This window comes from Lethenteron reissneri, chromosome 16 (assembly GCF_015708825.2).
Source record: "Lethenteron reissneri isolate LAM-NWPU_2019-01 chromosome 16, ASM1570882v1, whole genome shotgun sequence".
In the NCBI taxonomy this organism is placed as follows: domain Eukaryota; kingdom Metazoa; phylum Chordata; class Hyperoartia; order Petromyzontiformes; family Petromyzontidae; genus Lethenteron; species Lethenteron reissneri.
Genome location: NC_083794.1, coordinates 12,312,662 through 12,338,932, shown reverse-complemented (window position 1 = coordinate 12,338,932; position 26,271 = coordinate 12,312,662). Strand labels below are relative to the sequence as shown.

The following is a 26,271-nucleotide window of genomic DNA, read 5'->3' as shown; positions in this document are numbered from 1 at the left end:
CTAAAAAACATTAATTTTCATTGCACCGTTTTTGCTTCGTGTCATATATTTCATTGCACTTCACAGTTCTTATCAACTTGACAGGGCCGGTTATCAGTAAATCACTTTAACACCTTAGAAAAAGTATATCACCAAAAGCCTTTTCAGCAGAATTTAATATGCACTACGCACTGAGATATATATATGTATAATATGCAATGTATTGTGTAAAGGGGGAAAACATCCTGTTTGGCACAATGTTATACATGAATAAATGAACGAGGTCTCATCCATTCAAACAGAGAGCACATCACTATTTCGCTTGCATGTTCTTGCAACCGCTATGAGCATAATTCCATCTATTGCCGTTCCACATAATGCAGTGTACTTTACTCTATCACCCTTTGTCAGTTCATTGTTGGATGAAAGCCTTTCCATGCCCGTGTCGGTCATGGAGGTTGTTTGACCATGCTTCACCACATTGGTTAATGTGGGTTGATGAATGGCCTTGGGCCCAGGAGCTGTTCAGATATTGCCCGCTGCTGATGTTAACCACAGCCAGGAATCAAACTCAGGTTGCTAGAATCGCAGTGCAGTGCGCTAAATCTCGAAATGTAATGTAAGGAAAACCCATAGTAACAGAATTATAGTGCTCGGGTGGAAAACCATACGTTTCATCTAACACACAAAAACGTCTAAAAAGCACGCGATCTTTGTCCATGATGCAAAAACCATTGGCAGTTCCTGAAGTTCTCTGTAGTCCTTTCACCACCACCAAAATAAATTTTGAGCAAATGTGACCGACTTGTTATGAAACCAGTGAGTTTAAGTCTCAGCCACGGCTCGCATTAGGAATGAGTGATTTCTGAATCAGTCCTGTGTTTCCCCATCACCAACCCACACCGACCATCATGGTGAAGTACGGCCAATATATTTCCGGCATTGCATGAGGAGGCCTTGATCCAGAAAAGACCAAGGCTGAATTTTTTTTATTTTAGCACTTTTTTTTTTAAACAGAGAGTTAACCTCATTGCTACATGACTGTTTTCCATCATACTTTAAAAAGTTTATGCTGGGGTTTTTTTACAGTTGTGTTGGCACTCTAAAAAAAAATCACCTGCCCGACACATTTGAAATTGCCGTTGGCCATGGTGAAGCCTTGGGTGTAGTCAATGGGCCAGTGTTTTGCCGAGCCTGGTGTGCTTTTCATGCATAGCAAATCAACAACCCCGTAATATCCTCTGGGAATTTGGAAGCTAAGATCGTCCAATTCCACCGAAATTGCAATCCGTCTTGAGAAGGGAGAAAAAAATCAAATTTTCCCTTCTAATCTTGGCCCAAAAGTGGGAGTGAGACATGCCGGCGGGAGCGTGTGCGTGCATGCATGCATGCGGTCGTGTGTTTGTTGTTGTGTTTGTGTGTGTGGGGGAAGGTGTACTGGCTGTATGTTTATTGGTAGGGCAACTATTAGGTGGAAGGATTCTGTTGCATACACAACCACGAACCGTCAATGCACTGCCCCTGCCTCCATGACATGTAATTTCCCCTGATTTACAGTTTTTCACAAATGCTGACAATTGTCCTTTTTTCATTACTCAAATATGACAGCTTTGTGCTGGTCTTGCAAGATTGTAATTAATGTGTTTATCACGGACGTTTTAATTTAGAACCTGATCATCAGTTTTTGGGTATTATGTTTTGACCAAAGCCACATGTTTTTTTTTTATCCTTGGCCCTCCATGTCCTGATAATGTAAAACATTCATTATTTGGCAGGTAATTTTGATCAAAACTCAGTTTTTATTTATTGAAGTGTTTGGCGATGGTATTGTCTACGAACAACCACTGCTAATGCAGCACATTCAGTAATCAGATTGCATCGTTTGCAAGTGCCCTTTGCAGCAAAAAAAAGACCCTGCTTTAGGAATGTATGCAAGAATAATTGCTGCTTTATTTGCCCTGACAGGCTCACCACGATAGCCTTGATTAAGGAACTTCCCTTGTGTACTAAGCAGAGCCCATTGTTGCCCATGCCTTGGTGCCTCCGGATACAGGGGAGGAAGAGACGGGCATTGCGGGTGGGCTGCGAGGGCTCGCCAGGGCGTCCAATCCAGCCGCAGTCATTTTTCATTGTGCATACTACTCATCACCCGTTCATTACGCGAAGGCCACCGCGCTCTCTTGCCAGCGCGCTCACGCTCACAAACACGCACGCGTGCGCGTGTGCGCCACGCTCTCCTGCGCAAATATATTGTTGTGCTTTTCAAGCACAATTTGCGGCAAGCCATGAGCGAAAAAACCCTGGCAATTTCTGGCACTGTTGTGAAAACAATTGGCATTTTGATTACAAATGCCACTTGCACTGTCTCGCCACTCTACTGCTGTTGCCGCCTCTCCTTTTTCTTTTTTATGTCGATGTCTCCATCTTGCCCCCAAAGCAAATCCAATCTACGAGGCGTTAATTTCATCCTTGAATCAAGATTGAGCTGTCCTTTTCTGTCTACCGTGGCCTACGGCAATTGTTTTCCTGCTAATTTGCTTCCCTGCTCTTATTTGCCAGTGTTCCTGGGCATTACTTAAATAAGATACAATCTGATTTCCCAAGCCAACAGTTTTAAACGTGTATTTTCGAATGCCCACTTTAATACGTTCATGCAAAATAACACAAGGTCATGTTGCATTAACACTGTACTATTCTAGAAATGTACGGCACCAAAATACAATGCTAGCGAAACCTAGAAGCCATGAACCTGTACATTGATGTGAAGATGAAATTCTGTAGTGGTGGTTTAATGTGGTGCGTTTGTCTTTACACCAGGAGTATTGATTGGTATTTAGAGACATTATGCTGCTTAAGGTTGCCAGTGAAGAGGGTCTACCATGGACAAAAGGAATAAAGTGACGTGTTAAAACCCTGGCTTTCATTACTCTTAAGGATGGAAGCCATGCCATTAGCATAGAGCTAAATATGGCCCACATTCCTAATGAAGCGCATGAAGACTCTGCTCGTTGGTGTTCGTTATGGGTATTTGTAATCGCTTTTGATTGATTTTTCACGCTTCAGCATAAATTGAACCTAAAAACCCTCTCTGCAGGCCCGTATGCTTGCATTTTGTCGAATGCAAAATTACTAAATTCCCCATTCATCCCTTTCAACTCGGTATCATCATGAGAATGTTATGACTATGAAATTTAGTTATCGCATATTTAAAAGGGGAAATAAATGAAATAAAAATGGTTTTATAACAAGCTCATCTTTTATTAATGCCCCAAGGGATAAATATTGCCAAAGCAAAAGGGATATGAATGTTTGTAAATGCTGAGTGTGATGGGAATCTCTTGGTGGGTACTGTCATGTGGATTGGAGACTAATCACCATTATCATCATCAGAATGCAAACTGCTTAATTATCAAAATCGTTTTTCAGAGGTATTTGATTCCTGCCCTGTTTATAATAACAGTGAAATGAGAAAAATAACTCAACCAATCCAACAAACAAAAGCAGCAAGTCCACTGCAGGTGGCAAGATAATCTTCCAATTCTATGTCATCTGTATTCTTGTCCATGGATCGTACATTAATGCCCCTGGGAAATGAAGCCTAAACATTCCACAGACAAGCTAGTGCATTAACTGCAGTGCATTTGTTTATAGTTTATAATTGCCAACAGGGTGAGGTGTGGCACATTAATTTAAATTTGATAGGGAAGTGATGCTCAGGCTGTGTGTATGATCGTACTACAAACGAATGCTTTAGAGTTTGTATTGAGGAAGAAAGGGAAAGAATAAAAACACCCACAGTGTCAATAATAATGACTGCACTGATGTGCCACGCGCTGAGTGTATTTATTTGCAGATCATCCGCAAGATTTAAAGTGTCACGCTGGGTTATTGAAGTGGGCTGTCGTTTTGTTTTTGCTGTGCACACTGCTGTGGCGAGTTAAACAGTCGGAGAGACAGGTGAAGGGGCTTTTTGAGTCGGATTGGGAGCATTGGTACCGTGTTGGTCAGGAGGCTGTCGAGCCGGATTATGGCTCATGTCAGAGATGTGGGGTCCGGGGAATGACGTAATGGCACGTACATTTTTTTTCTCTCTCTCATTCCCTTTCTCCTAACCTTGACAAAATACAAGCAGCACAACGCTATGAGAGTAATAAAATATTCCCCAGTTGCCGGTTCCCGTTTCCCCCCCTCCCTGCGCAGCCTTCTGAGTACATAAGGAATGTTTGAACGTGGCAGATATTGCGGAATAATTTTGCCTGTCTTCTGGGATGTTGGCTTTCATGAAAGTGGGGTCATGTGTCTTACACATGCTTACAGAACTTGATTGGGTTTGCAAGGGTCATTATTCATGAAAGATAGTATATATATAATATTAAACTGTGTTTACAGTTTACATTTTTAAGCACTTTTCATGGTGCATGGCAGCACCCACAATCTTTCTTGATGACTGGTGCTATTCAAGTAGTTTTCCACATCAGGTGAAATCATTGATCTGACTCAACCTAATTTCTTTCTCTAATAATCCACAACATAGGTTTGTTGAGGATGAAGAACACACAACTGGATATCATACTCGTGTAAAAAAAAATCTATGCCTCGAGTTTCGTGGCTGGCTGCTGGCTGGGCTCCTCAACACCACCACAACAATAGCTCTCTTGTTAGTGGCTGCTGCGGGCAGTTGCCACCAACACTAGCTGGCTAACTGGCTACACGAGATTTTCCGTGTAACAAATCAACATTGGTTTGAATTGAAATGATAGTGACACCGAACAAACTGGAGTAACAAATACAGAATACTTGACACATTTCACTGAAAAATTGCTCTAACTTTTAAAGTTGTTCTCCTATTGTCATTTTTTCACCATATTTTTTTAAATCCTAGAGAATAAAAAACACCCAATATGTATTATCTTGGTATTTTATTACGTAAAGAAGCAGATTACTTATAGTGCTCAGAGTACACGATTGTGAGAAGAATATTTTCTCTGTTGCAGACCAAGGGGCTCTCAACGAGTGTATATATACACACATACCATCGCCGTCATATTTACTTGGGTTCATTAAGCCAAATTAAGTACAGAAACTAATTTAACGGCTTGGTGTTGTGCAGTCTTTGGTGGCGGAGCTGAGACCAGCTTAATCCACTCTCTTAACACTGTAAACCTTCATTAAAAAAATATCCTGAAGCAGAAGATGAGTACTGGATACAGTCACATTTGCAAATGTGATTTCTAACTTTGATCGTTAATAGTGTTAATAAAATGACACGTTAACATTGAACTATTGAGGGACTACCGCTGTTTGTTTATCTTGGTGTGGCCTGGGACTGTTTTGTTGTTGTTTTTGCTGCCTTGTTCAATCGTCATAAATCGGGCTTACCTATTTCATGTATTTATTATTTACTTATATTTAATGACTCGCTTACCATTTTCTCTATTTTTGCACTCCTGTCGTTTCCTTTGTATCGCTTGCTGTCGCTGTTTGTAACTTGCTGACCCCGTGCTCGTACTGGACACGTGTGGAATGAAAGAGCTTCATAGCTCATCGGATTCCTCCTCCTGCAGTCTAAATCAAAGTTTCTGACGCTTGAGAATGTTTCACCTCCGCGTTTTGTGTGGTGACAACCGAGTGCTCTCTAATCTGCGTCTCTTGATCACCCTTTGCCAGCAGTTTCATTCTTCTCAGCTTAATCCAGGCAATGAAAAATCTGTAGGCAAACAGTTTTTAATTGCGTCCAATTAATGAATAAAATTATTTCTGAAACATTTGTAAATTGCGCTTTGGTTTTTTCGGTAAAGTTACGTAGGTAAAAAATAAAATAAATGAGTTTAGTTGTTTTCATTTATTTTATTAGATTTTTTACCTACGTGACTTTACCGAAAAAACCAAAAGTATGAATCCTTGCAGTCACGAAAGCTTCAAATCTAGAATTTGTAAATTGACGTAGTCTTTTTGTTTAAGATTGTGATTTTGTGTTAAAGTAGAAGCTTTGGTATGGAATTACTTTTTTCAACATTGAAACCGAGACGCGATTGGCCCAACATTCCCCATCAAAATTAAGACACCCAGTGCGATTAAAGTTCCGAATGCAAAAATATATTTTTGTATTTGCTTATATATTTAGGCAGCTTGAAACGGCTCGAAAGTATTCCCACAGGAGAACAACTGCATTGTTCACCTTGGGACGTAATTCACAACTGTAAGCTACTACTATTGTCATAAATGTGTTTTTACAGTATTTTTGTACATGCATATACATTGTCAGTATATATAGGGATACCTTTTTGTGCTGTTTAGAATTTTAGAAATATTTTGTGGATAGTTTCATCAATATGGATAGTGCTTTGATGGGCGACCCCCCCCGTGTATAAAACCAGGTGTTGTAGGATTCTGCGGGCCTTCGTTTCCAGCAGAGGGCGGTTGTGCCAAAATCCATCATTGGACTGCACTAACCTCTGACATCTATGCTCCCCTGCTTGACCAACCAGCACTCACCATAACTGTGAAGCATGATCATATAATCTCCACGGCCTGCACAGCATGGGTGAGGCCCTCCTTCCAACAGTGGATTGACAACTTTGTAATTGTATACATGCACGCTTATATGTAGACTATACATTTATACATATGCATGTGCAATATGTACACACGAATACAACTGAATTTCAAGGTGAACAGTTACACTTTTGCCCAGTAAAATGTAAACTCTCCATTCGCTGTGCATGGCAGGCCTGATCAGCAAGGCCCGTTTGGTGGCAGGCTATGGAGTTATGGCAGTGGTGATGTGGACAGATGTCACATTACTGGAGGTAATGGTCCGCTGGCACGGACAGAAATGAGCCCATTGAAAATATTGTTCTTGTGCATTAAATAAAAAATATTTTTTGATGAAGCTCATGTTGGCCATTCCTTAAGAGAGCGGGTAAAAAAACATGTGGAGATGATGGCATTTATTCAGGTGTGACCTTTGGTTTTTGTGTTAAGATTCAAAGCTATCCGCATGAGAACAGAAATAATTATAAGAGTTTTCATTCTACTCCATTTACAATTTTACTGCACAAGCGAGCCGTAGCAGGCTACGGGCATCTGTGCTTTGTCTGCCGCTGCTTTATGCCGTAATTATTCAGCCATCCGCAACCGAACCCACCTGAGCGTGAATAATACTGAATAATCTGCCGAACGAGCTACATAAATTGCACGTTTAACTAACGAGTCTGTCACCGTGCACTCTCTTGCTCTCATCGTTGAAGTGTGCAAACTATTTGCTCATTTTCTTTGTTTCACACGTTCTCCAGGTGAATCATGATTTACCCATCGTGCTTCTTTTCTTCTACCTGTGTTACATGTTTTCTTTCACAATTGTGAAAATGTGTATAAACGATGTCTCTGCGTACACGGCAGTGGTTTCTATTTGGCAATGATTTGTTTTTTTATGACTTCCTTTCCAGACAGTCTTGGTTTTATATCTGCCAAAGTATACTTTATTATGCATGAGAACCTGAAATGCAAGGTGTTTTCTGTTGAAAAGATTCTATAGTGATAGCAAAATTATCTGCAAAAATATAAAACCTTCACTCATATGTAGTTATAACTTGGCATCCAACAGCTGTGTGAATGACCGGAATGGATGAATTGCAGCTGATTCATTTTCGTTTCCCTCTGTTTTTTTTTGGCTCTTCCGCTGAATGAAATTACCGGTCAGTCAACATTTATTTCTGGTGATCTATGTGACTGTTCTGAAAGCATATTGGTATGGTACTCTGTAATGCACAAAAGTGCAAAGAAGCATTGGCTTGAAGCTTCGCCTAAGCGCTGTACACCTTGCATAATGAGCCGCACTTTCCATCTGCATTTTTGCCTTTTTGCTCTCTTTGAGAGGGTGACCCATTTTGAATCCTCAAAAAAATATTTTGCTCATTTCACACTGCACTTTCTCTTTCATTTCTGGCCCTCCATCGCATGCACTCTGCACCTCCTCGGGGCTGACTTACGTGCCTCAGCTCAACCCCCTCATTGTCATTCTTTGCTTGTCGCATTATTGTCGGTTGTGGGTACGTGTTCCTCAACTCATTGCTTAATATCCTACTGCTCTTCTGATTAGCTCTCGTGCATCCGTTTTTTTTAACAACTCCCCAAGTACTTTACATTCAGCTCCGTTGTTTTTTTTTATTTTTCTTCAGCTAGTGTGGGTAATCCGTTATGGTAACCAAGAAATATATTTTCCTTATCAGGCTCTAACTGGCACAGGCCACTGGCTTCTCTTGCAGAGCCCAGACCAAAAGCAGGGCTCACTCACTAAAGTGAACTCTTTTTTTTTCTGGCCAAGGGCACATGTGGAGTAACCCCTATCGTCCCTCATTCCCATCCTGGTGAGCATAAATTCATTCTCACCACACTGCCCCTGGTATTGTCGCAGGGCGGCTGGAGTGCCGCGCGCACGAGGCCAAAGCGGCAGGTGATTACATGATTCATAGCAGCCTATTATTCCAGCCAGGGCTTATTCCATGCTACATTTATTGCGGGATGATTAACACTCGAGCTGTTGCCCCCCCTGCCAGCAGTTTTACCCAGTTTTGATTTAATTTCAAATTGGCGAAAGGAAAAAAAATGCGTGGACTGATTACACTGGAATGTCGAGTGAGTATGGACATTTAATTATTTATTATTTTACTCTATTTATGTCTTGTCTACCACCTCAAAAAACTGATCAAGTTTTAATTAAGATTTTTGTGCTGGTGAAAAACAAGGCGCGCGTTTTATGTTTCCAAATTTTATATATATATTTTTTATTAGTTAATTAAAATGACCCTGGCAGTGAGCTTAAAAGTATGTTGTAGATGCTTGGCATTAGAGATAAACTCAAAGTCACGATGACACTGCTAAAGTAGGGCTGAGTGAGCTGGCAATGTCATTGTTTGCCCAGGGATCTTATTTAAATGCACACAATGTACTTCAGAAAACAACTTGTGCTTAAAGGTGATATGTATCTGCTTATCTTCATTCCAATTATTATGTAGAAAATACAGCTCCTCGGATTAAAAATTAATAACACGATACAGTGTAGCACAAAATTAACGGCTTTGATTGTAACGTTTCATTGCTGGATTTGTTTTGCCTTAAACCTTTACCTTGTGATTCCAGAATACTGTGATGGAATGTAATTGTGGAAATGGATATTTCACTTGTTTTTTTTTTGTTCAAGCTCATCTATCACCTGCTGGTATGAAATCTGAGCTCAGTATGCAAGTCGAAGGTGAAAATTATCATGAGAAGCCGTTTTTTAATTGGTTTTTGGGATTATGAATAAGCTTCCCGTCCATATAAAGAGAAGCAAGAAGCACTCCTGCAACAAAAGGGTTTATCAATGAATCTATTAAATGTATTGTGCAGATAGTTAACATGTTAACAAGTTAGGATAAATGCATTTTTTTCTTACCAGCTAAGCTTTGCGCAGTGGCATGTATGACCGGTTTAATAGTTTTCTAAGTTATGGTTTTGCTAAGGATATTTGTGACTTTTTGTAGGTTGGTCACCGACACGCTCCACTCCAATACTGTGTGCCCCGTCCTGTGTCGGGCACCCAAAAACTCATAATTTGATTCATAATTTACCTATTAGTACCAGGCGAGCCCATCCCCCCCTCCCTCCACTCCCCATTGTGACCCTTCTGTAGCTATTTCCTTCATTCGTTGAGTTCCTGAACTGGGGCTTAGATATGTTTTATATGTTTCAGCTCGCATAGCTTCAATGTAAACTCAGCGTGCGCGAGTAGGTTCCTGGCTAGCTAGGACATCGAAAGCGTCCCGCCATCCAAAAACGTCGTGCCTCATGTCCACCTAAAAAACCTAAATGTCTTACGTTTTCCTTTTTCACCAACTGTATGTCGCTGAAACGCTGCACATCTCTTTTAACTGATGAATGCACGCTATTTGTGCTTACAATGCGACCGAGAATTATTTGCGAATGAAGTAGTCGGCGAAAAAAAACTGAAGGTCACGTAAAGACAACCCCAAATTCATTCTGATTTCTTTACTCACAAATCCACCATTGCCTGATGTAAACAAGTGCTAAGCTGTTATTGTCAAAGCCAAGTTTGTTCTCAGTACAATGTAAAATCCAACACTCATTCCTTCTCTAGGGAGATTTTGCAATGTCACCAATGCAATGATGCAATGACATGTATTCTATTTTGTAAACAATTTTACTGGAGGCTGCTGTGTTTTTACGATTACTGTATTTCTACCGGCTTCTGAATGCATTCATCGATTCATTATGCTTGAGCCAAAGCATTTCAGGTATTTCCCTACAGGTACAAGCTAAATAGAAGCACAATGCACATTTGTACGTGAAAGGGTTAATATTGCTTTCTTCTTGCATTTACAAATATAACATTCTGAGACTGGATTCTTAAGGACTACTTGCTCTGGGGCATTAAAAAAGTTAATTATAAATGAAAGCAGCGGTTTATTCCTCTGTAATAAGCGCTTTTAATATTTAAAAACTACACTTTTATAAATCTCTGCAGAGGCTTTGGCCTGTAAGTGCCAATGTGGTTTTATCATAAATTTTGCAAAGTAACATTACAAGAAGGGAGGGGGGGGGGGAAAGTCCAATATATAATAAATAACAACATATTAATGAATATTGTATTGTAAATGCACTCCTTCAGGAGATTTTCATTGTATGCCGGCTGACATATTTGGAGCAAACGGAAGCCCGCTGAGAGCCACGTAAGGCGGCATTTAAGTCGAGGGAGACTTGGCAAGGCCTCAAGGGTGACGGCCCCCTCGGGGGTAACACCGAGTCATTGGTGGTGTCACTTTGGCATACCCCCCTGTCGCCGGCTGATACTGAGGCACACTCAAGACCGAAGTGTGCTGCGCGTTTCCGTATGCGAGCACGGCAACGTGAGTGCCCGGTGTGCGCCAATCGTGCCCTGCCGTGTCTTGGAGCGGCGCAGTGTGCCGTCTGCGCACGCTGCCTTCAGGCGGGATTTCTTTTGAACTTGCGTGGCAAAAAAAGGGTCACCCAAGGTAGTAGGTTCAGGTTGAGGACAGCGGACATTGATTTTTAGCACAAGCCAACCCTCAAGGCAATACCCTTGGACCCATGGGACACAGCCATACCTATAGGGCCTTCTATCAATACAGGGTCTCATGCGTCTATCATCCCCAATTGCAAGAGCCACTGTGTACGACTGAAAGCCACCTCATGTATTATTGCCCTTTTGATGCTGGTTTCATTTTACTCCCTTGAAGCTTCAACCCTTAATCTCCCCATTGAACAGGCGATACGCTAACTCAAGACAAAAAAATATTTCTTCTGGGTTGTGGATTTAACTGGTGAATTGATAATATTTTCACATTCGATCGGATACCGGAATACAGTGTTGTTATGTATCCCCCTCAGCAATCGCGTTTGTGTGACGACGTCCTTGTGCGGATGCATTCGTTGTCACATTTCGTCCTAAAGAAATGAGTAATTTCACTTTAACACCGTCCGTCGGTGTCTTTCAACGTGAACAAGGCTGTCTGTGAACAACAACAAAAAACTTCCAATTTATGCCCCTGCATTCACAGGGTCACGTGTCAGCCTGCGTGTTGTTGTTGTTATTGTTGCTCCATGTGCCTGCGTAAATGTGTGTTCTATTTTGTGAAAGGCATCGTATTAAGAGAAACAAAACAAAAAAAACCTGCCCTCCTGGGGATTTTCTGCATGAGGAGTTTGTGTGTGTGTTGCATTTTAATTATTGATAACTCTTCAGTTGCCAATGTTTTGCTGATGCAAGATTGAAATTGCCTCCATCTTTAATACTTATTTCCTGCCAACCTTGTGTGACCTCATAATGCTTTCTATATAGCGTGCTGTATAAAATCACATTCCATTTGTTATATTTAATTAGGCCTTTATAATTATTTAGGAAATTATAATAATTTTCAACAGCTTCATTACATTGCCATATTTTTTTCTTCCCATATTAATGTTGAATACGTGTTCCTGTAGAGGAATGGCACGGTGGTTAGCACACTGGGCTTGAATTTTAATTCTAACCATGGCTAACATCAGTGGCGAGTGACATTTTAACCTGTCTGTCTGGGGTCCTTTTTTCGCCAACATTCACGAATCGGCGTGGTGAAGTATGGTCACAAAAACCCTCGTGACTTATACAGCTTGGGAAAGGCTTTTTTTGGCAGTGGATTGACATAGGACTTTTTTTTGTTATTTATCGTTTGCTTTGTGGCGTTCTGACCCCTTCATATGTACTTGGCGTTGGACTGTTCTTTATGTTAGCATGACCTCTGTTCTGAATGGCAATGTGAACTTGAAACAAATCTCAGTCTATAAAAAAAATGTCATTAAAAACTGACATGAAATGGACTACAATAAATATTTCATAAATGTGGCATTTTTCTGACAATCCATAGAAATTTAACCATCTCTCTAGGCTGTAAATATTTTATGAAAAAGCCAATACAAACAACAATGTTATGATTTAGAAGGTCCCCCTTAAGTGTTGTGGGTGGATTGCTGAAAGTATATATATTGATCAACAAATGTTTTGTGTTCTGCAACACCTGCAGGATATCAAGCGTCGTTACAGTGGAAAGAGAGATACCAGATGACCAATTGAGATCTATATTCGCTTGAGAGTTCATTGACTGACTGTATTTACAATTTCATTTTCTACAATTATTTTCTTCTCAAAGCTGTGTGCGAGGGCTTCACCGAATGATTCACCAGTAATGCTGGGAATTTCTAAACTCTAGATGGTGCCACATATATTTTGGTAGTTTATTATCCTTCACAGCATAACACATTTATTCCTGTCTCTTGTTGTGTTGGGAGACCACGCATAGCCAGGTGGTCATGTGTATTTTCTTAAGTGTGATCTTGGTGGTGTTATTTATTTGTTCTTGTTGCAACAATTGAAATCCCTCATTATTCAAGACATGTTCATATACATCCCTATATACATCCCTGTAACTAACCTATGCCAAACTAAATAGATCATTACCCTCTTGAATAAGCTATCCCATGCATGCGCTGTTTTTTTGTCGTTACACTGCTGGATGAGGGACTCCCCATGCGTCGCATCTCAAGGGGGTTATTTGACCATATTTCACCACACTGGTCATGAAGGGTTGTTTAAGACAGAAAGCGCTGACGTGGTGGCAGTACAACAATAGATTTTTGTTCCACTTCTATTTGCTGCCCACAAATAGGCCCACAGTGGCCCAAACATATAACTATTTGACATAATATAGTTTTTTTTGGGGTTAGATCGCGTAACTATGAATGTGTCGTTAAACCCGCCACCACCCGACACAGCCAAGTAGAAAGGTTTGTCACGTAAACAGAACATGTCAGTTCATTACTAGTACAGCACACCGGTGTGTTGGAGAGCAAATCCACAACATTTACAATCTGAGTACGACGTTTCGCCAGTAATTATAACTTTCTTCATCAGGTGACAGGTTTAACGACACGTTTATATTAATGCGATCTAACCCCCCAAAAAACCTATCTGGATGATATTGGTCGCGAAAGCCTACGTGTTAAATACTTTAATTACTATAATACTGTGGACATTATCTGGATGTTGTCAGAAAATAGTCCAGTATAAATTAGAATTGTAATTGTTGTGCAATGCTTCAAAATATTTTAAGCACAGGAGGGAGTTGAGAAAGTTATGTTCATTCTCTTGGAGAATCTGCTGGAGTTGTGCACTTGAGCATTGTATTAATGGTGGAAATAGCATCCCAAGAGGCAGTCTTCTTCATGACCTAGGGTAGGGCCACCTATACCAAATCTCGCTTATCTTTGTGAGGTAGATTGAGGTGGGTGTGGGAGTGTTTGAAGCGTTGGGAGCTTGATGGAATCTGGGTGCCGATGGACCAAACAGCAAAGATGTGGACATGCATCTGCAATATTCCATAAACCTCTCAGGTGAAATGGGGTCACGAGGTGAAAAGGATTCCTGGTAAATCACGTGGTCCTGTATTCTGGATGAAGTCCCAGAAATAAGATGAATTAATTGTTTTTTTTTTGCACTGGATATTGAGTGCTGGCAAAGTATCTTATAAAACTGCAAATTGAAATGAAATCCATTAACCTCCGTTGCTAAATCATAAGGTACCTGATTATAGTGACTTGAAACATGGTGCTACAATTGACTAATGTTAATGACATGTAAAACGTTTATTAATTGCATATTTTCATGTAATTGTTTACATTTTAAATTCTTCTGTTTACAATTGTTATTTTTTAACTCAAGTCAAAAACTTATTATTTTTTATTCAAATTATTTGTATTTAAATTAGTTAGAGTAATTTCGTCACGAGGCTAGTTTTGTGATAATTCCAATAAAAATCATTCACCGTAGTATTTGAAATGTATTTTCTCTAAGGGCATAATTAGATGAAAACAATAAGCAATAGTGTGCATTCGCTTTGAAAAAAACAAGCTTTATTTCATAACGTATTTGATTTATAATAAGGATGGAGTTTTTATTTGTTTTAAAGGCAAAAATAGTTATAAGCATTTAACCCTGACACTCTCTGTGTTTGTCTCTTCACAGCCAAGCAAGCAGAAGTGCTGGACTTACCAGACAAGCCCTCTTCCAAGAAAAAAATAAAGGAGCTCAAAGTCTTGGATCAAAAATCGGGGCAAAACCTTTGTGAGAATACCACTCTTCAATGTAGAATCATTTCTCACGAGAGTAATAAGAAATGTTTCTTATGTCTTCGGTCTGTTGAACACGTGGTTAACATTTCTTTTGCACCGTACGTAGCCAACCGTGCTAATTGGAGGTGCGGGGTGGGGGAGAAGGACAACAAACTGTACACAATCTAATGATAATGTCTGCAACATTTTTGTCTGTGTCTTCCTACAGTTTATATCTACTGATTATTTAAGGTGCTGAAAATGTGGTGTCATTGACTGTGGTCTGAAGGACGTTGTCATGACCCCCCCCCACCATCATTCCTCCCTCCACCATCTCCCCCCCCCCACCTTTTCCTCTAAATGAATGTACATTAAAAACGCATCTTTTGTTGTAGACAGATTAGAAGGGGGAGGACAGAGTACCACTCTACGTGCTGTTTTTTTAAGGGTTAATCTGTGTTGTGTGAGGCTGACGAGAGAATGGCCCGGGGCCTGTGGGCAGCAGCAGCAGCAGGTGATCACGGCCTCATTAGATCTGCGTTGCCTACATAAGAATGATGGTGATGAGGAAGGCGATTGCTTGAGTTTGGACTTAAATGATGGTAAAACCTCAATAGGTCCACAAATCACGGTACATTTTCAAGTGTTACAGCCACAAAAAGCCAAGTCGTGGAACGTAATGAGATATGACATTGGAGGCATTTGTTTAGTTAAATGCTTTTCGTATCTAATGCTAATTTTTTGACAAAATGTATTTTGCATAGGCAAATACAAAAAAAATACGATTTTCAAATGCTGCACTGTTGTTGCACATTATACCGCCATATAAAATGCACAAACATAGCTGAATATAATTACTTTGGTGAACTTGTCAGTTTTATTATGCTCAGTCCTCACAGAGTGTTTCCATCTACTCTGCCGCTGCTGCAGCTATCTTTTTAGGAACACTGAAGATGCCCTACACAGAAATTAAGAAAATAATTCTGGAGGTGAATGAAGAAAAGATCACGGAGTCAATGATACAGGTGAGGTGACAAAGCAGCATGTGTACTTTGAATAATTTGACCTTTCCAATGTCACATTCCTTGCAGTGACCTTTAGTTCTCCGATTAAATTGTCAGATGATATATATATTTTACATCTTATGTATAGGTAACGTGTAATGTAAAAATAACTGGCTGGTCCTTCAATAAAGCCTCCAGAGCAGATGTTGCACTTCTTGGAACCTCATGACCAAATTAGTCTGATTTCCCTCGAGGCGCAAGTAAAAAAAAGGTAAAAGATGGTAATGGGGGAATTTTACCACAAGTCCTGACAGAAATGTCTAAAATCAAACGTCTTTGCAGTCATTTTAAGGAAACACGCACGCACAAAAACCAATCACGGGTGAACAGAGTGCTGCACTGTAGTATGTGTGAGAGGGTGAGAGAAGGTGGCAGCTACAAGACCAGTCAAATATAAATCTACTCGTGTGGATGGCACAAATATATTAACTGCCTAACAAGTATTTTGTATGGCAGGGAAAAAAAAACTAGTTTATTAGATGAAGAGATATTTCTCGGTGTCCTTTTAAAATTGCGTTAAACTGTTTTGAATCCTCCAGCCAATCTAGAATTTTTTTTAATATGCATTTGGTTACTAAGTTGTTCTATCTAAGCGTGTGTTGATGTCTGCTTGTCAGCATGGTACGCTGCCCCCGCAGGAAGTGTCAAGTCATTGGACAAAGAGGCATATTCCATATAAATCATGATGTGGAATTTTTTTTTAATAACCATACATCTTCATATCTAACATCCATCACATGTGGAAGATGGCTCTAGCGGTAGTAACCATGGTAGCAAAAGGGATAATATTTAATTGGCTACAGTTTGAATGATTCCCTTAGCCAAGTTTCGTCTCATCAGGATGGTGCAAATTAAGATTGATTTAATTAGTTGCCGCACCACTTGTGAAGACAAACAGCCTACATTTCTTCTCCTGGTTGGTCATCTTTCTCCCATCTGGCGGGAATGTTTCTGTGCACCATGGGGCCCCGTAACCCACCCTCGTAAGCCATGCGCTTGACGATTTATTGGGGCAGCACGTGCTCACTGTTAGGGCCATGCTTATTCTTGTTCATTCGCTTGTTTGTCTGGGAAACGCAGACATTCAGCGTGTGGGCCAAGCCTTAGTGTGCCTTTTATAATGTAACTCAAACTGATTAAACAAGGATAGGTGGACAGGGAACCATGTAAAATCAAATTAATAAAAATGCACTTTATAAATGACCGACTTTACATAAAATTATTCTGGAATTTAAAAATCTTTATTTTAAGGAATGCTTTTGGTGTCAATTTATCGATCGATTGTGCATTCGATGGCTAAGATGTATTATTTGAAGCATAAGTAATTGATTTTAGGTGTACTGTCTTTTAAGCATGATCGTACCTGGACGTTCATCCAAATATTTATAGTTAATACGCTATCATGGGAAAGCCGTATTTGAGGTCATGTATTTCAATGACCACTCACTCGTGTGCCATTGAGGTGTGTGAGGTGCTAAAGAAAGACAGAAGCACATTTCCCAGAGGAAAGCAGGCTTGAGTAAAACAGTGAAGCAGTCGGTGATTGTGGTCGTGCATGGATCCATGAGCGCATGTTCGTCTGCGTGTGCATCCTTTTCACGCTGCAACTATTGTACCAATGCATGCTTATTGTGTTTATGTGTGCGAACGTGATTTTTGGATGAAAATATTTCCACTTGCGTGTGGATGTGAGCGACCAGGACAAATTTCTTACCCTGGCAATCACATTCACAAAATCAGAAAGAGGGCAACACTTCCCTCGCCCAAACACTAATTCATCGCCTTAATCTTTACTGTAAACCTCACCTAACCCTAACCCATACTAGTTAAGGAACTGGAATTAAATGCTGGGGTCAATTCAATCTAGAGGAGGTGTCAAAATTTGGGCTTGCTTTCTGGATTTCCCATAATTGGATGAACCTTATAATAATGGGGTCCCAATTCCTGACTGGTCCTGACCTTCACCAAAGTGAATACGCACGGGAGTGTGTGAGTGGACTTTATGTTGATGTATGCGGGCATGTGATACGTACAAAGACGTCGCTAAATCCCATTCATACTCTTGGCCAACATTAGTGGCGAATATCTGAACTGGTCCTGGACCTCCCCTAGGTCAACTCAGCCTTAAACGACCACTTGATGCAGCGTGTAAACATCAGCACTGGGGAGACAAAGGCCACCGGGCAATGTTGTGGGTGTGCAGTGCAGGCCTTAATAGGTACTCGCTAACAGAACTTTCCTCCCAACAGCTTGAAAAGGCTCTATGGGGGATCCGTTGTCTTTGTGTTTGCCGCCTGATTATAGCTGAACTCTCGCACACTGTGCGCGTATGGAGATCACCGTGTGTGTGTGTGTTCACGGACCCCTACCTGAACAGAACCTGATCAAACAGCTGCCCGAGGCAGACCAGCTGGAGGCTCTGGCGGGCTTCAAAGATGAGTACGATGACTTGGCAGAGGCCGAGCAGTTTTCTGTGGTGGTGAGTTATTTTGGTTCCCCATTAAGCTAATAAAACCTTAATTAAACAATTAGCCAAGAATTGCATTGTGGTCATTACCGCCATCATCAAACAATTAGGCAGGAAAACTGTTGCCATCAACACATTATTAAATGTATTCTTCAAAGTGAATTATGTTTTTTTTTGGCTCCTGGGCATATGTATGTATATACACTTTTATTAACTCGTGCTCGATGAAAATGTCACATCTGAGTTGTTTGGTTACATCAGTTGCATGTTGTGCTTATGAAAATGACACAGTATTATACCCTTCTTGCCAAAGAACAGGTGATGCGCTGGTGTGCTCAACTTTGCTAAAGACGTCGATACAATTGCTTCTCTCTTCCAAATGCAATGCATTTGCCCATTTGGGAAAAGTATAATGAAATGCTATGCACTTGTCCATGGGCCCACTTAGAGAATCCCCTTTGATAAAATGACCTCTGCCTAAGATAAAAATATGCATTCAACTCGTGACGTTCTGGCACGTGACCAGAGTGTTTCTCTTGCCAGCCGTGATTCTAACGGTAACATTTTAACCTCATTACTTGTTTTAAATATAACGCGTCGAGGATTTGTGCTTTCAGTGTAATGGCATGCGACTGAACGTTATATTTGAGAAAGCTGGGGTTATTTATTGTTTGAAGCTTTTCACACTGCATGAAAAGACAAAGTAACAAAAATCTGCTTTATTTTCTGGTTACGTGCTATCTTTCAAGTTTTCTTTTTACATATTTATGAATTAAATAACTTAATCAATGAGTTGTATAACTCCCTTGGAGAAAAAAGTAGTTCTCAATGCATCAATGACCTTCGTAACGTTTAAATGACCAAGTTATTTTTCAAACGCGTTACGTGCAATTTTAAATGAAAAATTAGAGCAACTGCTGTTTGGTTCTCATGGTTGTTCCATAACACATTTCTGCAGAGGGAGCTGGTAGGAAACGTTGGGTTGCTCGGTCAATGGCGGCGTGGTGTATTCCGCAAATATGCCCGACTGTGAGGGCGGGCACAAGCCGGCGTGAGTAGGTTAAACGTTGAGTTTTATAAGGGCACCACGGGGTGACCAGCCCCTCCCCACCCAGCCCCATCCCTCCCACCCCCCAATCAGCCCCTCCCCACGCTCCCCACCCAGCCCCTCCCCACCCATTTTTGGATGCACGACGAACGAACGGACACAATAATCCCCTGTGGGCTGGTGTAACCAGGAGGTTCCTACCAGTATAATTATCGTATAGCTCTCCGATGTTGTACGGTTTGTTCCGCATGCTGCCCGACACGACATCCGATGTTCCGCTTCACATGCCGGGAGCTTCGGGAAGCCGAATTTTGAACTTGCACTGATGCAGTTGTTCACTTGCAAAACAAACTCCCATCGATTGAAAACTCATTTCTTGAGAACTGCTTTTTATGTCTAGTTTGTTTGTCTGCACCCGCACCTGTGATTCTCAAGATTGGCTACGTGCGGTGCGAAATAAATTCAACATGCACACATTTGTAAATACACCGTGTGGAGCAGAACGGCGGGTATCTTGCTGATAAAGCACGCAGTTGGACCCGGAAACGCATCGGAGAGCCATTGTTGCGGCTCTTAATCAGTTTTCTAATCGCCACCAGAATTAGAATATTTATTAATACTGGAGGAATCCGATGAGCTATAAAGCCCCTTTTCACAGATGTCCAGTAGGGGCGGCTCAGAACGTTACAACAACAAACAAGAAACATAAACACGAGTGCAAAGTGTAGGAAAGATAAACAAATCACTTAAAAAAAATTCAAATAAAATGTATTTTTTATCTTGCCAGGTCAAAGCTTACGGAGGAGGTATGAACTTATTTTTCAGAAGCGACCTGGCATATCACAAGTGGCCGATGTCACCGTGCCCGAATTCATAGCGATGGTTCCACTGCGCACAGATCGGCTCGGTGACGCGACTGCGCTCCCGCCTCACGGCCATCCAGTTCATGCTGCAGTTCGAGGAGCAGGTGTCCTCCGTGAAGCCGGACGTGGTCGCCGTGACGGCGGCGTGCGAGGAGGTGCAGCAGAGCGACGCGTTCAGCCGCCTGCTCGAGATCGTGCTGCTCTTCGGCAACTACATGAACGCCGGATCGCGCAACGCGCAGACCTTTGGCTTCAACATCAGCTACCTGTGCAAGGTCGAGCAACTGTCACGCGCGTGTGTACACACACACGCGCGACCATGTACACACGAGCGCTCTTAACCCCTGGTGTTCAGGTGACCCGAGGATGCGCCCAGTCCTTTGCGTGCTGCAGCAGTTGCTGCTCCTTTGGTGCACTTTATTTTTGTAGGGGCTTCCTGGCTTTTTGCTTTTTTGCCCCATCTTTAATCACCAACTCTTGCTTTTTATTATTCAATACAGTGTCAAGTGCAACACCTCTGCTACTGCTGGAGAAAGGAATTGCTCTAGTAATTTTCAACCAGTGTAGATATTTTACTTGGCAAAATAATTATGAATAAACTAAAGGAGCAATGGAAATGATGCATTCCTGATTTAAGCGAGAAGAGTATTTCAGCAGCTTTCTCCATTTAATTTCTATTATTTTTCCATTCAAGGTCATAACTAATAATCTATATTTTGTGTGCATTGTACGACTGTGTGTGTATGCAGGCATGCACGCCATGCATCTGTATATGCCTTCCTATATATCTGCTCATATACATATATAGTAGCAAATAATCAGGGATTGTGGCAGTGAGCGCCCATCATATTACAGCAGTGTAATTTATAAAGAAAAATTGTATTACGGCATAATAGGCTCTTGCTAAAATGGGGATTGTGTGATGGTTTGATGTTTGCAATTCACTGCCCTGGAATGTACGGCATTCAATCTCCTTTTTTTCGTTTATTGAAATACTTATTGTCATGAGGATTCCTGTAATGTATTGGCAGTAGCTTCCGTATGCACATGTGATTTAACTTGGTTGGAGTTGGTGGAGGAATTCTTTTTTTAACCGAAATGATAACTGCTTTTTGCTTGTTTATTTTCTTGGCTCTGTGTGTTTGCCTTTGTCTTTGTGTATGGGGAGCGCTAGAGTAGCGGTTAGTGTGCTGCGCTACGGACCCGGCAACCCGAGTTCGATTCATGCTCACGGCCAACACCAGTGACGATTATCTGAACTGGTCCTGGTTATCCCTTAGGTCGACTTAGCCTCAAATGAGTACCTGGTGCGGTGTGTAAACATCACCACTTGGGAGACAAAGGGTGTCGAACGTGGTGTTGGCCACCCACCCCCTCGTGTGCCGTTCTGGCCTTAATAGGTCCTCGCTATCAGCACTTTCCCCAGCAGTCTGTTAAGGCTACACGGGGGATGTCCGTCTTTGACTTTGTGCGTGTGTGCAGCTTCGCGACACCAAGTCAGCAGACCAAAAACAAACACTCCTTCACTTTCTGGCCGAGGTTTGTGAGGCCGAGTACCCGGAGGTGCTCAAGTTCACCGAGGACCTGAGTCACGTGGAGAAGGCCTCCAGAGGTGAGCAAAACCCGCAAGCCTTCCGTTGCTTCGGCACGTTGCACGTGCTGATGTAAGTGCCCACATTGCACGTCCAAATAAAAAAAAAAAAATTTACACACCGTCTGAAAAGGTTTCGTCAGCTTCGGAATAGTTCACAGGTAACTCTGCTTCAATTTGTTTGGCCTTCAGAAGGCGAGTACATTTTTTGCTGCGAGGCATGGCTAGCTAATAATTGGACTTTTACAATGTACACATCTAGGTCCGTTCATAGCATTTTTTGCAAACTACACCGGCTCCATTTAAAAAATGTGGAATTTTTGTTATTTGCATTTCCTTGCCGCCGAGTCATAAAAATAACCTTGAACCCGGAACATTACTTGCTTCGATTTGCCGTTCGGGCTGAAGAGAGACCGCATGTACGGAGAATACGTGTGGTCTTGAGAATATTTTTTTATAAAATAAGTGTGGCCACCTATTGCTAGGCATGTTGCAAACCCATGTTTAGGTACTAATAATGAAAAACAATGATTTTTCATTACTTTGACTATTGAAAAAGCAGTAGGTATGAAATTGCATTTCTTTATAATCCATTCATAACATACTGTAATTGACATTTTCAGGATATATATTATATTTACCTGCTTGTTTTTTTTAGATGATCAAAGTGATATGCAGTAGTTTAAAGTGTTTATTTGGCATTGCATTTATTCTCCAGTCAAATTTAAATCAACTAATTGCCAGTCAAGCAACGAATTGCAGGGGACGGAGCAGTGAGCCAGTGGTTAGCACACTGCTACCCGGCAACCTAAGTTTTAATTCCTGTTCACAGATAACAAACATCTGTGTCAGGTGATATCAAAACCAGTCATGGAAATGCAGCTCACTCCCCCTCCCAGATCTGCACCTCAACTCACACTGACCAGTGTGGTGAAGTATGGTCAACCCCCAATAACCGACAGCATGGAAACGCCCTCATCCAGCAGTAGATTGACAAAGGGCTGTAAATCAGTTATCATTCATTTTCTGGTCACATGTTTGTCTTTGATAAAAGCTGCATATTCCTGTCCCATGTCTTTTCAAGCAGCCTCTAATTTCCATCCTGTTTTACATTCACATTGTGAGACTTTCCTCTGTTATTATCCAACGTGTAATAGCCCTTTACGCATTTTCAAAGCACTTCACCTATGCTGTTAAAACTCTGCAATTATTAAATCTACCGTAACAAAAATAATATATTTTTTTATTTTTTTCTAATAATTTCTCCATACAAAAAGCAGTCACCTTGAATAAGGACACAGGTTTCAAGCGTGCCCTGTATTAAACAAGAAAATTAGTTGCTGATCAGAAGTATAATCTCATTTTCCTTGGTCCGCTACTGTAACAGAATTGCCACATAATTCTTATCGATCACAGCGCTATGGCTGTTAGGCATGCTGCCTCCATGCTACGGTCACCCCTAGGGTGACTGCAGATTATCAGTCCACAAACGGTCCATTATAACCCTGCATAATTCTCATTGTCACATAAAATATATCAAAACTACGAGGTGCGCAATGATTATTTAGAAAATAAGATGATTTTACAAATGTAAAATGTGCCATCACTCAGCCGTGTCACCAGGTCCGCGACATAGCCCAGCTTGTCGTGCGTTGGCTCTTTTTCAGAATCGGAATCAGAATATATATTTTTTTTATACTGGAGGAATTCTATAAGCTATAAAGCTCTTTTTCACAAATGTCCAGTCAAGGTTGACGGTTTGAGCCCAGTGGCCGCCCTGGTTAACATTGTGGGTAGATTAATAATTCATATGCCCTGTCTGTTTACAGAGAATTATTAATGCATTTGTCACCAACATGCTCCGAATCAGGACAATTGAACACCGTTCTGGTCCCAGAACTTAAGACTCGCACATTTAATTAATTTAGTATGAAAGTGGTACTTCCAATTAGCACGGTTGGCTATGTATGGTGCGAAAGAAGTTCAAACATCGATACAGAGGAATCCCCCACGCCTTTCGTCACCTCTGGCCACCATTTCCTGAATAGTGGGGCTGTCAGATCCCAGGGTGCAGGTTCGTCACAGTTCCATTTGAGCTAGTCACATTGGTCACCAACACGCTCCGAGCTAAGGCTTCCTGGAAGACTTAAGAAAGGGAGTTTCCAGTGAGATACTGAAAGGTGTTAATCGTGGTAATCATCTACCTGCAGAAGGACAGCATCCACATGTATCCACACCTATACAACCTCTTGATAAGATTAGGGTCCAGGGGTGGGGGGGAGGGCCTGGAGAGATCTGTGGCGAAGGTGGTTCAAACATTCAAGGAACACGTGTTTGCCCTGAATGGCCTCGAGTGCAGTTTGCGACCGACAAGGAAGTTGAAAGACCCATGAGCCGTGAGCGACGCAACCCTGGGGAAGGGTTTTTTTCCCACAGTGAAGAAGGTCGGTCTGGCTGCCTCAAGGCAGAGGCGGTCAGATTGTTGGACAACGAAGGGAGGGGGGCGCGAGGTGCTTCCTAGTAGCGCTGGGCCATATGGTGGCGACAGTAGACAGGGCCTCGCGACGGCTTCTCCAAACGGATTGAGACCCCCCCGCGGGGGCGCTACACGAGGAACTCTGTTTGTGATGCATTCTCAGCCGGGACCTCCTGCGGTGGCTCTCGGGTCTCATCGCCTTGCAGGAGGACATTCCCCGGGATGTTTCTTCAAGGAGCCGGCGGCAGAGATGTCTGCAAGCCCCGTTCATCTGGCTGGGGGGGGGAGCATGCTGCCACAAAGCAGAGCCCTTTGCAAGGCATACGTAGGGCGGAAACAAGACCTTTTGAATACATGGTCAAGCTTTAGGGTTTTGGTTCATCTAGGCCCTTTCAACATTTGTGTATCTTTGTGCACTTACCTTTTTCATGTTTTATCGTGCTCCTTGCTGTTGCGAGTGAAAACTGAAGAAGTGTACCTTCCGGCCATAAACTCCAGATTAGGAGAGGAGGGAGGGGATTTAAGGGAAGTTCCAGCACGGAAATTGTAGGTTGCTACGGCAACTGCTTGCCAATATGAAGATCGATGCCGCTCACGTGCTTTTGCTAGTGTCTGGGGGGACCCGGGCACTAATGAAGATGAAAGATCGGCACAGTCTACGACCGACACGGTTTTGAAGTTGAGGAACGGAGGATTGGGGAGGAATGGGGAGAAAGGAAAAAAACCCGAGAGCTGCGGAAAGCCAAATCCTATTAGTAGAGTGCAGCATCTGGACGCCCTCCCTGACACTCTGCACGCTCTGCATGCCACCACGCAGATATCGGCTGTGAAGCCTTCCTTCGCAATGCCATACGATCAGTTAGCGCCCGTCCCGTCGAGGCTTCTTGTCGTAAACGGAACACTCATTAACGTTACAAATGCGGAATCCACCGCACATGTAACCCCCCCAACTGCCGATCCACGGCCTGCAACCACAACCTTCCTACGTCTCACACCACCCGGCCCCACCAGTCTACCTGCAACCATGAGTCTCGCACACCATTCTACAGAACTCTGTATTTGAAGTCTCTTGCGCATTTGTTAGTTTGTTTACTGTTATTTCTTGAATTGTACAGTTTGTTTTACGTAGTTTTTCCTTGTTAAACGAATTCATTGGTTGTGTGATGTAACGGCAGTGGTGCATAAATAACAAATAGCATTTGTCAATAACATTGCCTCCAAAATAAAAAAATATATACAATAGTGATGTAAAGGGCCTTCATCACAGCCATTCTCTGCCCCTCTAGCCTCTTGTGTGCTGTGAAGAAGGGCCCTTGTCCGAAACGTTTTTTCTTCCTTTATATAACCTTGTAAACTTTTCAATAAGCTGAATATACTGTATACGATATGGGCAAGCAGCTTATTTTGGTGGTATTCTTGCTCTGTCCTTTAAACACGTAGTATGTCTGCGTCAGCATAACGGCACCCAAAAAGGTTTCTCTTTAACATTTAATGCTGTTTGATGCAAAATAAAAGAACAGGAGAATGCTTGCTACATACATACTGCGGCCCGCCAGAGGGCATGACAAAATGACAGGATAGACTGGTCAGCATTCCCTGCACCCAACTCTTAAATCCTCTCCCCCCCCCCCCTCCGTGTGATTGCCGTTGCTCAGTGTCAGCCGAGAATCTCCAGAAGAATCTGAAGCAGATGGAGAATCAGATCGAACAGTTGGAAAAGGACATCCAGTCCTTCCCATCAACCGAGGACGTGAATGACAAATTTGTTGAGAAGATGACAATATCCTTTATGCGTGTGAAATGTGTGTGGGGTTTATGCATTGATGGTTCCCTTTTTATATTTCTTCCCTCGTGTGGAAGGGACAAAAACACGTGTTGTATAGTATTTGCCGGGTAGAGTTTACGAAAAGTGATGCTAACTACCCTGTTATAAAAATAATTCATACTTAAATTTTGATTTAAAGCTTTTGTGACTGCAGGGATTCATCTTCTTGGTTCTTTCGGTAAAGTCACGTAGAAGGGAAATAATAAAGTAATAGAAATAGAACATAATAAAATAATTCTAATGACGTTTCCATACTTATTTAAAAGTATGGAGGCTTGAGTTAAAATTCAGAAA

General features: G+C 41.8%; 1 protein-coding gene across 3 annotated transcripts in view; it reads left to right on the top strand.

Moving 5' to 3' along the window:
- Positions 1 to 26,271, top strand: part of LOC133342998 (protein diaphanous homolog 1-like) — a 233,676-nt gene that overhangs the window by 160,032 nt on the left and 47,373 nt on the right. For all 3 annotated transcript variants that reach the window (XM_061552421.1, XM_061552420.1, XM_061552419.1), the window contains 6 exons: positions 14,558 to 14,656; positions 15,574 to 15,668; positions 18,085 to 18,186; positions 20,121 to 20,360; positions 21,568 to 21,697; positions 25,808 to 25,932. In XM_061552421.1, coding sequence (XP_061408405.1) covers positions 14,558 to 14,656; positions 15,574 to 15,668; positions 18,085 to 18,186; positions 20,121 to 20,360; positions 21,568 to 21,697; positions 25,808 to 25,932 — 791 coding nt within the window. The remainder of the gene's footprint in view (positions 1 to 14,557; positions 14,657 to 15,573; positions 15,669 to 18,084; positions 18,187 to 20,120; positions 20,361 to 21,567; positions 21,698 to 25,807; positions 25,933 to 26,271) is intronic.